The 13,591-nt window shown below is 41.9% G+C and overlaps 1 protein-coding gene across 5 annotated transcripts in view; it reads right to left on the bottom strand.

Annotated features, from left to right (window-relative positions):
• Window positions 1–13,591, bottom strand: part of MAP2K6 (mitogen-activated protein kinase kinase 6) — a 134,904-nt gene that overhangs the window by 26,562 nt on the left and 94,751 nt on the right. For 4 of the 5 annotated variants that reach the window (XM_082370487.1, XM_082370488.1, XM_082370489.1 and 1 more), the window contains exons 3-9: window positions 8,644–8,692; window positions 7,952–8,065; window positions 6,484–6,603; window positions 5,550–5,666; window positions 4,825–4,876; window positions 1,997–2,124; window positions 764–841 (exon numbers count right to left, since the gene is read on the bottom strand). In XM_082370487.1, coding sequence (XP_082226613.1) covers window positions 764–841; window positions 1,997–2,124; window positions 4,825–4,876; window positions 5,550–5,666; window positions 6,484–6,603; window positions 7,952–8,065; window positions 8,644–8,692 — 658 coding nt within the window. The remainder of the gene's footprint in view (window positions 1–763; window positions 842–1,996; window positions 2,125–4,824; window positions 4,877–5,549; window positions 5,667–6,483; window positions 6,604–7,951; window positions 8,066–8,643; window positions 8,693–13,591) is intronic. The other variant, XM_082370486.1, reaches the window with a different exon arrangement.

The raw sequence follows: 13,591 nt of genomic DNA, 5'->3' as shown, positions 1-13,591 counted from the left end.
ATAATCCTATGCGCTATTATGTGTTTGGGCTATACCTGTACTCAACAGCCAAGACTTCTGTCATAACCATATTCTGGGAAGCTGAGCCCATGTCCTGGATAACAAAGCTCTATCAGGGTCTGGGCGGGGGATAGATTTGGAGTTTGGGGTTGACATGTACACACTACTATATTTAAAATAGATAACCAACAAGGACCTGCTGTATAGCACAGGGAACTCTGCTCAGTATTCTGTAATAACCTAAATGGGAAAATAATTTGAAAAAGAATAGATACATGTGTAACTGAACCACTTTGCTGTACACATGAAACTAACACAACATTGTTAATCAACTATGCTCCAATATAAGATAAAAATTGAAAAAAAAAAAAAGCTCTATCAGGGTCCACACACATTAGCGCTCTTTGAGTAGCTTAAGCTTCTGCATGCCTTGATTAGAATAATTTAATTTTAAACCATAAAGAAAACTATCCGGAACGGTAGTCAGACCCTCTCATTTTACAGATGAGGACAGTGAGACAGTCTGTGTGATTCCATCAGTGAATCAGGGGCACACAACTACTTGGAAGTAGAATCAAGAGAACTGGGTTTTGTCCAATCCCAGTTCAGTATTTCTGCTACACCACACTGCACACAATGGTCGCTCCAAATCTCCTGCTCTCTCAGACCAGTGTCTCAGGCATCTGCCTCTTGTTCTCCAGGCCCACCCCATTTCAGCTTCATGCCCCGAACACCCTGGTCCGCGATGATTATCATACACTACCATGGTGATGCCCAGACTCCAAATGTCGGACTTCACGCTGTATCCCTTCTGGTTGAGCTCGGGGTTTATTCGCTCGGGCTGGAAAGGAGACAGAAAAAGACAACTGAGACGACGTTCTTGGCTCCATAAAGGCTCAGGGGTGGGAGTGTCCCCAGCTGCCCAGTGAGTTGCTGTGAGCTGTTAACATACCTCCCAGGCCAAGAGGCTCACTAACTGCAATAAATAACAGCGTCTCCATGGGATTTTCCTCATTCTCCACATGCCTTTTACTGGAGACAATAATGGATCAAAGTCCCCTCTCAATTCAAAAGCAATTTCAATTCTGCCTTATGAAGAACATGATATACATTATAAAATTACTTTGTCAGCCTAGAAGTTTCCTTGTTTAAAAGACCAACGGTCCAGAACTCAGTAAAAAGAGTCAACCAGAGTCACTGGGCTACTGTCTGGTGTTAATAGACCTCAACAACTTTTAGCTAAACATGGACAGAAAGCTTTCAAATTCCAAGAGCAAGTTCATTTCCAAGTAGAATATTTACAGTAGAAGTCCCATAAGTTAAAGGGAGTCCCAAGGTCTCTGCTAATGACAATGAACCTTCATAGCTATGAGGTTCCTTCAGGACTAACTTAACTGACTTGTTTGGGGAATTTAAATTTTTTTCTGTTCTGTTCTCAACAAACAAGGCAGCACTTCCCTGCAACACAGTGTGGAAAATTGTGTGGGCTCTATGTATTACCCACCTGCTTTTTCAAAGAATATACCTCTTTGCCTGATTTTTTTAAAAGAGTAATTTGTAGAAACATAGGCAACGTAATTCATTGCATATTTTTTTATTTTATTTTATTTTTCCAGCTTTATTGAGATATACTTGACATATAACATTGTGTAAGGTTTTTTATTTTGTTTTTTTGGCCACACCGAACAGCATGTGGGATCTTAGTTCCCCAACCAGGGATCAAACCCGCACCCCATGCATTGGAAGTGTGGAGTCTTAACCACTGGACTGCCGGGGAAGTCCCCTTTACCTGATTTTTTTTTTTTTTTTAAAGAATACATATGAAGCAAGGGATTCAGTATTTCAGACAGGAAATACTAAGAAAAAAGAAGATGCAGAATATTTCTTGCATCTTAGGCACATCTCTGTTTTCCCTCCCTGGCCGTCCCTTTCCTATTTCCTGGCATGGTTTGAAGGCAATTACATTCTCGATGCTACCCCCAGCTGCTGTACTCACAGCCATGTACGGTTTGCATCCTGCATCAATAGTTTTAGCGACAGAGTCAACAAGGTAGCCGCTGATCCCAAAATCGCACATCTTCACCTGGCCCAGGGTGTTGATGAGCACATTGGAAGGCTTGACATCTGAAAGCAAGAACAGTCAGGAGCCCAGGGTGGTAGCAGCATCCCTCTACCACCAGGGGCCCCGGAACCTCCCTTCCTCCTTCCCCTTCACTTTCTCCTCAAGACCCAGTGCAGAAGTAACCGCCACCCCTGTGATACAACATTGTAAATCAACTATACTCCAACATAAAATAATTTTTTTTTTAAAAAAAGAAAAACATCAAAGCTAAGAAAAGGGGGAAAAAATCAACTTGATATTCTTCCTTTTCTTTTTTTTAATCATTTTCAAATGTTTTATTTCAATTTACAAAAGTAGAATTTACTAAGTTGATTTGGATTATGGAAAGCTTAGGAAGAAAGAGAAAGGACATTCTTATATACATGGAAGATAGACCATAAAATGATATCAACAGTATTCAAAATGAATAGTCACAAAAATGTTTTTCATTAGTTCATTCAGTCTTATGTCATTAATTCTTGTTCTACTGAATCTTGGGTTAGTAGTCTGCTTTCTATTTCAGTGGTCTCCAACCCTTTTGGCACCAGGGACCGGTTTCGTGGAAGACAGTTTTTCCACGGGGGGGGATGGCGGTGGGCGGGGATGGTTCAGGCCGTAATGCGAGCCGTGGGGAGCGATGGGGAGCGGCAGATGAAGCTTCGCTCGCTCGCCCACTGATGACCTCCTGCTGTGCGGCCCGGTTCCTAACGCACCGCGGACCGGTACAAGTCCAAAGCCCGGGGGTTGGGGACCCCTGTTCTATTTCACGTTGTGTCCTTCTTGTCAGATTGGGAATCCATCAATGGAAAAAACTGTTTCCTCTATCTAATTTCTCATTTTCATTGCCCTCGTACATGCAGTAAGAACTTAAAAATTGATGATTGAATCAAACGCCTAGCCCCATGGGCCAATCATCTCTGTTATGTTAGATGAATAAGTTCTAGAGATCGGCCGTTACAACATTGCCCCTGTGATGAGCAATTCTATATTGTGCCCCTTAGAATTTGTTATGAGGGTAGAGCTCATGCTAAGTGTTCTCGTGACAGTAAAAGAGTGTTTTAAAAGCCCGGTTCATAATGATCTGTTGCGCATTTAGTGGAATGAAAAGGCAGACTGTGACATAACAATACACCAAATACGATCAAAGCAACCAGTTTTGATGGATGCTTCTGCCAGAAGTGTGTCAGAGGTCACAAGGTGTTAACTCATCATAAACCCAGATATTCCAGACCAGGAGGCAGGTCACAGAATATACATGTGGATAAAGAGGTTTCATTCTGCAGTTCTTAAATGAACCCTTCAGTCTCGAGAGAGCTAACGCACTCCCCAAATAGATGGACCATTGTTATGTCTCGATAATGGAATTAGAAATGACAGTTAATTTTTTCCCTAGTGACACTCTTCACAAAGGGCATGTACTCAAAAGAAAAAAGTTATTCTAAGAACTTTAAAAACTATCCTTTATAATTTTTCCCTTAAACTAAACAGCAGATATACAAATTTCATTTTATTATTTTTTATACTTTATAAACATTCTCTACTATGAATGAAATATTTTATAATTTTGAAATAAGCCTTTAAAAGTCAGTTTCACATTTGTGGATAATCCACATTCTTCCTCCTATCTGAATTCCTTCCCACTTTCTTCTTTTCCTCTTCCTCCATATTTTCCCCATTTTTAATGATAACAATGAATAATAATAATAATAACAATCATAATAGGCATACTGTTTGAAGCATCTTACATTACTTTCAGGCTCAGAGAGTGTAAGAATTATCAAATCACAATACCCTATTAGCGATCAGTACTTTCCATAAAGTTTTTCGGAGACCTGATTAAACATATCTCTTCCAAGAAGCTTTCCTTGACTATGGTCACCCAGTACTAATCATTTCCTTGTTTTGTATTCTACCTCTACTACTTCCATATGTGGTACATTCATATTTCTAATGTGGTTTTTCCCCCAGGTGTTTGTTATATATTTGTCTTATTTCCCTATCAAGAATCCCTATGTAGAATTTGAATAAGAATATATTTTCTTCTCAGATACCTGTCAGGGCATCTATTGTAGTGCTGTGTAAACATAGTGCTGTGTAAATGTTGGACAATGATTACAAAAGGTATACAGATGGTTGAAGGCATGGAAGAAAGATGTAAGAAAGAATGGATGTGTGGATGGATGGATGGATGGATGGATGAAAAGATAACAGAAAGGGAGAAAAGGAAGGAGGGAGAAGAGGAAGAGCCATATCTTCCAATTTTTTCATCTTATCCTGACTCCTGCTGTCTGAAAGGGCTGTGCTTTATACCACTTTCATGTGCACAAGAATCACCTGGGAATCTTGTTAAAGTGCAGATTCTGATTCAGTTGGTCTTGGGACCCACGGTTCTGCTTTTCTAACAAGCTCTCGAGTGACGGCCAATACTAGGTGAATTTTTATCCTATTCTCTAAAGTTCTCAATGGGTAATACCACAGCTCTGCTTCGTAACAGGCATTTTATATTCAAGTTTTAATATAAAGCCCACGTCTTCTGATGCCCTCAGACAAGTTAAAGAACAGCTACTTGTATATGATTTGCTATCCAGTCCCAAAGGAAAGCCCCTCCGTTCTCTTGCCTGACTCAATTCCATCCACTGGGGAGGAAAAAAAAAAGATAAAACTCAGGTAAAAGAAATAAAATTGATAAAAGGAACAGCCAAGGCAGCTCCATGGATACTTACCTCGATGAATGACAGAGAGCTTACTGTGTAAATGTTCTAATGCTTTTACAATCTGCAAGAGAAACACAAGGTGGGTTTATTCCCCCCATCACTGGAAAGAAACTGAATGTTAAGCATATCCAGGTTTATCATCCCTGGCTTAAGGTCACAAGGAGAAGTATCTTCTCAGATAGTGGTGTTCCTATCCAGCAAAATACACAGGAAGTCATACAAATTGGATTCCGCACACCAGAGAGGACTATACCCCATAGCAGAGAGGATGTCTCACTCATACATTTTGATTTTCATTTGGCCTCCAGCATTTTTTTCTCTCCACCCTCCTGGGCCTCAGGAACCATAAAGGGAGCAGCCCTTCATTTCATTTTCTTCTGCTTCCTCCTATGCCTGTTGATCCTAAGAAAACATTTAAAACTCTACAAATGAAAATCAAAAGCAACTAATATCAGGACAGTGACACCAGGAACGTGGTCGTAACAGATGAATGTACTGCTTAGAGGCACTTTAACTGAGAGTTTACCCAACCAAGTCAGGAGTAGATTCTTTTACATAATGCCCAGAAAGGAAAGCATTAGTTGATCCATCCACAGATGTACTCATGCCTTCAACAGACACGTACGGGATGGGAGCTATGGTCCAGGTAGTGTTTGCCCATACTGGGGGTACAAGGACACATAAGGCCCAGACTCCTCACATGCTCCTTGAAGTAGGGTTCATGATGTACTCACAGAAACTGCTATTTTCCCTAAGATGTCCTCTGGAATTGTTTGGCCTTTATCAATCACTTGTTTGTAGAATTTATCTAGGGACGTGTCCATGAGCTCCATGCAGATCCAGACATCCCCCTAGAGGCCGGTCGGTTCAGAGGTGGTTAGAGAGGATGGAAAAGGGAAAAAAGGTGGAAACAGTTAACACCTGTCAGGAAGAACGGACCGTTTCTTGCTTGAGTTTTGGAGGAAATGTACTAATCCCTTCAAGCTCTCAAAGGGATTTACAAACAGGCAAGATTACCTCCAAAGAACAAACTAGCAGACAGCCAAGCCAACTTGCCGGTGATCACCCACTCCTTAATGAAAAGGAGGATCTACACACTAATAGCCACAAGCAATAGAACTCAGAAGTCTAAGCCTTTACTGTCACTGCCCTCTGGGAGTTAAGTCCAGATACCTGCTCCAGGTCTGACCTCCCATGCTGACCGCTGGTGGTAGTTTATCAAAAGGCTGCTTTTAAGAGGGAGATGAAGCATCGTAACCCACATCATCGTGAAGTGAAAAAGAGAGGCAGAGCAAAGAGGTAAATGTAAGCCCACATGGTACACAAGGCTACCTGAAGTATAGCAAGAGGCCAAAGACCAGAGGATTTCAGATTTTAAGGAATCTATCCAAATCAGTCTACAGACTCTTGATAGAGACAGTTCTGGCAAAACAGACAAACCAAAACAGAAAGGAGAAAGGGGGCCTCAGCATTTTAAAAGGGCTAAACGCATTTGAAAGTATCGTGGTTTCAAGCCAACTTTGCACCAACATTTCACAAGCATGAAACTCTACAGAAGACATGTCAGACAAGAAAGAGCGCTGTGACTGTGTATGGCGTTTATGTGATCAGGGAAACTTCTTGTTAAGCTACTGCTGTCCTTGGAGTTTGAAGGGAAGGATCACCTACCTCACGGAAGAGTGCGCCATAAAAGGTGACCGTAAAAGGACAGTCCACGGTCCTCATGGAAATATCCAAATCCATCAGTAACCTTTTCTGCTCCTGGCTATTTACTGTGGCCCGGATCCGCTGAATGGGAATGCATGAAAAATGTATGGTTACTGCTCCGAGGATGAGTCTGGTAATAAGGCAGGGACCTTGAAGCATCGCATCCTGAGAATAGTACCAAAATCCACGGCACAACTTCCAGAAACAACCCTTCAAATATCTACCCTAAAGGATTAGCTATTTGTAACGAATGAAAAGTAAGGAAGACTGTTATTCATTTGATTTCCCGAATAATCCCCAGTAAGGAGCAAACTGATAATATATTTTGGAGAGTGTGCAAATGTTTGGGAATGCATCTCCAAGTTACAAAAACAGTCTGATTTATTATGTGGGTTTAGTGCAAAGAGGTCAGAGTATTAATTGATTTGGGGCTGATTCGGGGTCCTATAAAAAAAGCCAAAAGCCCCTCTTTGTGAACAAGTAAGAATATTTGGACTAAACAGCAACTGTAAGAGAGCTGATTCAGGAAAGGAAAGAGGAGGAATCAAAGCGAAATGGAGAAACTGTCCATTCCCACCCCAGGGCTTCTGAGAGAAGAGAAACCTGTCACACCAGCAAATGTAGCCTTATAGAAACACGCTTATGTCATTAAATGACAAGACGATATAATATCACGAGGCTTTCACATTTTTTGCCTATGTAGCAAAGAGCCTGCAGAAGAAGAAACTGAGAAATCTACAAGGTAAGGGAAAGATATCTCCATTCTCCACAAAAAGAGGCATCCCAGTCATCTGGCCACCCACATTCCTAACAGTTCATCTAGAATTAATACATGGGTCATTCTCCAAGGTCCTTCCAACATCTACTCAAGAAATTTGCAATGATTCTAAATTTCTTTTTATAGCTCAAAAGCTATGCAAATTTGCTCAAGATGATTTTACCCTCCTTTTTCCCACAAACGGAGACAATTTCCTCCCTTAATTCGGGTTTCCTGATTTTCAGGGACAATGCTTTAAAAGCAACAGAATAAGGGTTAAAAAGACACTTGTGAGACACAAAACCCAAGTGACATACGTGAGCTCTTGTTTGGATTCTGATTTGAAAAACCAGCAGGAGAAAAAACAGCAACGACTATTAGATGATGTTGAAGAGCTGTTATCGATTCTTTGGCGTGTGATGATGATGCGGTGGCTGCACAGGAAATTGAAAGGACGGGTCGGGTTTATCGGTTAAAAAACCTGGTTGACGCAGCTCATGCCAAGGAAGCACTTTTCACATATTTGGAGGGAAATACTGTTCCCTACGAATAAGCTTTTCTGTTTCACCCCACGGAGGATTGTTTTGCTTATATGAAAAGAGCTGGTTTGCAGTTGAGATGGACAAACTCGTAAGTCAGGGATGGAAAATGTTTGCGGAAGGGGAACTCTACCTTCACCGCCATGATCTGCCCGCTGGGCACATGCCGCATCTTCTCCACCACCCCGTACGCCCCCCGGCCCAGCTCCACTATAGGCTCCAGGTCATCCGCCTTCACCTCAAAGTTCTGCAGGAGAGAAAAGCAAGAATACAATAGGAAAAGGGGAAATAAACTGGACACAGGCTACCTTGTCCTCTCTCTGGTTTCTCCCAGCATTCTAAGGGTTCTTTCTAGTCCAGAACCTTCTGGTCTAGAAGCTTTTCCAAGCAGCCACTGAAAGCGAGAAGTGCATGGGAAATGGGTAGACCCTACTGCACCTGTTCGTCACGGGCACTACAGAGATCCAGCTCCGACTCAGCCTCCATGGTGCTCGGTGAAGGCTGACTCTGCACCGTGGTTCTTTAGCCCTGCCCCTCGCTTGCTGACGGATGGCGGCTAGATCTAGGCCTGGACTTCGACGAATCTACCCCAAAGAGAACCATCTACTTGCCTCAAGTACCTTCCCTCAGGACCACAACAGCCCGATTTCAGTTCGACATTCAAAACAGCAAGAGCTCCACAGACCACTTGCGTTTACATTCAAACTTTATTGACCCACCGCCCCTGACAGCCTGTTACAGAAAATGCATTTTTTTCGTTGGCCAGTTGGAAAGCATCCATGTAAAATGGTCACGATATTAACTGGCAGACATAATTTTTCTCACCTGATTTCCAATAGAAATGCAAGCTTTGGAGTCTAAATCTCGAGGTGGCCTAAGAAAGAGAAGGGGAGGAAAAAAACATGAGACATTTAGTCAAATATGACCTTCCCAAATCAGATGCGACTGGAGAGATCTTAGGAATAAGGTGAAAGCTCATGAGTAAAATAAAGCAGCATAAAGGGGTTAATAGTGTGGGATTTGGAATAAAATACATTTGCATTTAAATCACTTAATCTCTGAACTTCCATTTCTTCCTTTTTTTTTAAATTTATTTAAATTTATTTATTTTTGGCTGCGTTGGGTCTTTGTTGCTGTGTGCGGGCTTTCTCTAGTTGCCGTGAGCGGGGACTACTCTCCCTCGCGGTGCGCGGGCTTCTCATTGCGGTGGCTTCTCTTTGTTGCAGAGCACGGGCTCTAGGCGCACGGGCTTCAGTAGTTGTGGCTTGCGGGCTCAGCAGTTGTGGCTCGCGGGCTCTAGAGCGCAGGCTCAGTAGTTGTGGCACACGGGCTTAGTTGCTCCGCGGCACGTGGGATCTTCCCAGACCAGGGCTCGAACCCATGTCCCCTGCACTGGCAGGCGGATTCTTAACCACTGTGCCACCAGGGAAGCCCCCGTTTCTTCTTTAATACAAATATATTAGTACACTACCTCATGGAGTAGGAGTGGGTATTAAATGAGATATTCTAAGTAACATGCTTAGCAGAATGCCTGGCATACAGTAAATATTCAATAAATATGAGCCGTATATATATAGTTATGTGGATAATTACACTAGTAAGCCCCTGTATAAGTAATTATATTCTTATAAGGAAGTAAAAGTACTAGACTCTTCTTTCATCCGAGAGCATCCATGTGCCCAATTATCCCACCACTTTTTCCACAACTGTTTTAACAAAAAGAAACAATAATATGGTTCTGTTAACTCACAAAATTCATAGATCACAGGAATTCCAAATCTATCTAATCCTGCCTTTAAGATGGAACAAAGGTCCAGACAGGTAAAGTGACTTGCCCAAGGTCACGACTAACCCAGGCCTCCTGATTTTCAGGTCAGAATCCTTTCTGTTCTACTAGGCTGGCATACCCAGTTGTGGTATTTCTTCTATACATAGTGTACTCACTATCCAGGGGTCATCTCAGCAGCTGAGGTTTGCTGCTTTTGTGTCTCAATTAGAGAAAACACAGTCTTCGCATGTGTATTTATTTCCCCTACTTCATTGCTACCTTGGCTGATAACAGTCCACGTACGAGAAAGATATTTGGCTTTGGCTGTGCACCTGACTATGAGCCTAGAGAAGCCCTTTCTTCAAATAAATACACCAAAAGCATCCTGACAAAAGTAGTAAATGCCAAGAAACACAGAAAACATAACATACAACAAACAGAACACACATAACAAACACAACATAACAAACTTGTTAATATGATCAAACGAATAAAGCAATAGGAGGCTAAAGACAAAAGAATCCCGGTGTTGCCTGAACAAAGGGCGACCAAAAAGGGTGGAAATGCAGGTGTCCCCAAGGGGACGTTCCAGGTCAGAATTATACAGAAAAATACAAGGGAAGAAGAAAGGAAGAGAGAAAAAAATCCTTGGCCAACGACAATTTTCCCCATCCCTAATGTATTATAATTCTTCCCCTCCTGCTGAAACTGACTAAATAAAACAATAAGGAAAATGTAGGAACATAAACACAGATACACACATGAATCTAAGGTTTTAATGGCAAGCCTTCCCTCACCTTAAAAATCTCTTTGAAACGTATAGAAAACCTAAAGTAAAGTTTTTCTATAGTAACTTTTTTTTTTTTTAATTTTATTTATTTATTTATTTATGGCTGTGTTGGGTCTTTGTTTCTGCGTGAGGGCTCTCTCCAGCTGCGGCAAGTGGGGGCCACTCTTCATCATGGTGCACAGGCCTCTCATTATTGCGGCCTCTCTCGCTGCGGAGCACAGGCTCCAGAAGCGCAGGCTCAGCAACTGTGGCTTACGGGCCTAGTTGCTCCGTGGCATGTGGGATCTTCCCAGACCAGGGCTCGAACCCGTGTCCCCTGCATTGGCAGGCAGACTCCCAACCACTGCGCCACCAGGGAAGCCCTATAGTAACTTAAAACCAGGACTGAGAGGGAGGAATAAAGAGGAAAACACACACACACACACACACACACACACGGCAGTGATGTTTTCATATATCTTGTGTTTCTGAGCAGGGGATTTTTCTTCAGAAACACTTTCCAGAGGAATTAAATTTCTGAAAACCTGATTTCTCACTCTTAAAACCTCCAAAGCTCTTTTTCTTTAGTTGTCACAGTTTGTTTGTAGTAATTGAAATGGAACTTTGAAATAAAGACAAATATTATTTGAAACATGTGACTGATCTAAACAGTAAAAAATCCTTTGCAATTGTTCGGACCCTTCCTTTTAAAAAGAATGAAGTAATAGAAAAGGTCACTAGTTATTCGGGGCTACGTCCACGTGCTTGCCGTCCAGCGCAAGTGCTGGGTGAGACCTCCTCCAGGTCTGACATTCCAGTATTCATACCAGGGCTCTGCAAATTACAGTCCATGACCCAGCTGTGGGTGAATTCTACACATTTAAAGGGTTGGAAAAAAACAAACAACAAAGCATCTTCGGCAGAGGCCATGGTGGCCTGGGTAGCCCCAGATATTTACTATCTGGTCTTTTGCACAAAAAGTTTGCTGACTCCAGCTTTATTCTAACCTTGCATGACAACTTTACCTAACAAGAGGGTTTCATGCCATTTTCCAGAAAGAGAAAAACGAAACCCAGAAAAATTCAGTGATATGCTGAACAGACAGTCCTCAACAGAGCTGAAAATAAAACTGATGTCCCCCAAGTCTCGGCCTTGACCTAAGGAGAAGGGGGTAGAGGCTGAAAACTGGGCTAAGTGCTTTACCTTCTTCTCCTGTCATTAAAACACACACACACACACACACACACACACACACACACACACACCCCTACCTATAAGTGTCATTGTTCCCATATTCCAGATGAAAACCTGTTTGGCGTCGACTTGAGCTAACTTGCTCCCAAGTGGTGAAGCTATGATTCAATGCAAGTCTGACTGAATCAGAGAAAACCTCCCCCACACCCAGGCCCCCTCTAATGAAAATGACCACCCACCCGCCATGAGGCCTGCGGGCTCAGCGAGTCTGCCAAAAGCATCAAATGATGGACTGAGACAGACAGCTTGTATTGGGTTAGTTGACACTGTATCCTGTCCAGGGCTGGGCATATCCGTTTGCCTGGGGCACCAAGTCTGTGCAGGAGGTTTAAACTGTGGGTGGACGTTCTCTGTTGCTTATTCACAATTTCAGTGTTCTGGGGAAAGAACCAAACTTATTACGAAACTCCTAACCCTGGAAGGCCAAAGGTATTCCAAAGGTCATCTGCTATTACTTTTTTATATAAACAACCAGCTTTGGTGTATTAAAATAATTATTTATTTATAATTCTACATGAGCAATGAGTTTACTGGTTACTATTATAATTATTATTCACCTATAATAATGTTTATTAATAACAATATGTACTTATTACCTAATGATAATATTTATTAAGCATCTACTTGGGCCAGAGACCATGCGAGACCTTTTACATCAAATATCTTCTTTAATTTTCACAACTCTTAGAGGTGTTAGCTCTATTTTAATGTGAAGAATTGACATTGAAACAGACTAAATAATTTAAGAGAGGTCATCAAAGAGATGGTGACACTGGAACACAGAGCGACGCCACGAAGTCTTCTCAGCTGCAGAAGTAAAAGGTCCTGCCTCTCATGGATAGCCATGGGCTGTTTGGCTGTAGTCACGAGCAGTCTAACATGTGGCTAAGAGCACATGCTTGAGGGTCAGAGAACCCTCAGTTTGTATGCCACCTCTTCCACTTATTAAGTGAAATAATAATGATAATAACAACAACACTTAGAGCGACATTCATTGAGAAATTACATTGGAAAATGCACTAAACTTGACACTTAATGTGGACTGTGACATCTAATCCCCATAGCAACCCCATCAATGTTTGTTCCCGTTTTTCACAAGGGGAAACTAAGGCTTAGAAGGGTTAGGTAACTTGCCTAAGATATCCAACTGGGGAAGTTCAGACCTCAGATGTGAACCCAGGCATTCCAGCACCAGAACCTGGGCTCTTGGAGCTCAACTGCTTTGAGCAGGGCCCCTGACCCATGTACGGGTCTGTCTTCTCACTTACGAAGTGAGAGGAATAACAACTGCCTCTGAGTTTCTTGTGAGGATTAAGTGAAAGAATACTGACTAGCATGGAATCGATTTAGAATTAGTTGCTGCCAATCAAGTGAGGGAACAGCCCAGAAACCTGAGTCAAAGACACATTGGCATCAGTGACTCGAAGAAAAAACTCAAGTGAAGAGACCACACACACGGCCCTAAAAAGAATGGGGCTCTGTCCCAGTCTATTTATTTGTGTGTAGTCCAGCAGAAGGCAGCAGGGTATATATAAATGGCAAGAGTCACCAAGCCAATCTCACAAAATTGCCAAGAAAAACTCAAAATGAGGAAGCTTCTTCTTTAGGAGTACATATTTCAGCCTCAGTATTAAAATAATAATAATAATAACAACAGCAATAATCCTGTCCATGAGCTAACGTGGGATAGTCTACAGTCATGAAGGGACCTTGGCTTTACAGGATGAAACAGAAAAGTACGTTCAAGGCTTATTCTACCACATGAGGGAAAGACAACAAAGAAACTACTTTTACCTTTGCATAAATTTTTATTCACTTTTTTATATCAAGCAAGGATTTATGGTGGTTTTCAAAAATTCATTAAAAAAAACAGAAAATTAATATAAATTATAAGGTGAAGACTAGCAAATTTTAAAGGGAAGGAATAAAAGACAGCTGGAAAGTGCATATGAGAATATATCCCAAAGGAAATGATAAAGAGC

Source organism: Balaenoptera borealis, assembly GCF_965194805.1.
Source record: "Balaenoptera borealis genome assembly, chromosome: 20".
Taxonomy (NCBI): Eukaryota; Metazoa; Chordata; class Mammalia; order Artiodactyla; family Balaenopteridae; genus Balaenoptera; species Balaenoptera borealis.
The sequence above is the reverse complement of the archived record's forward strand: the minus strand, read 5'-3'. Positions and strand labels throughout refer to the sequence as shown.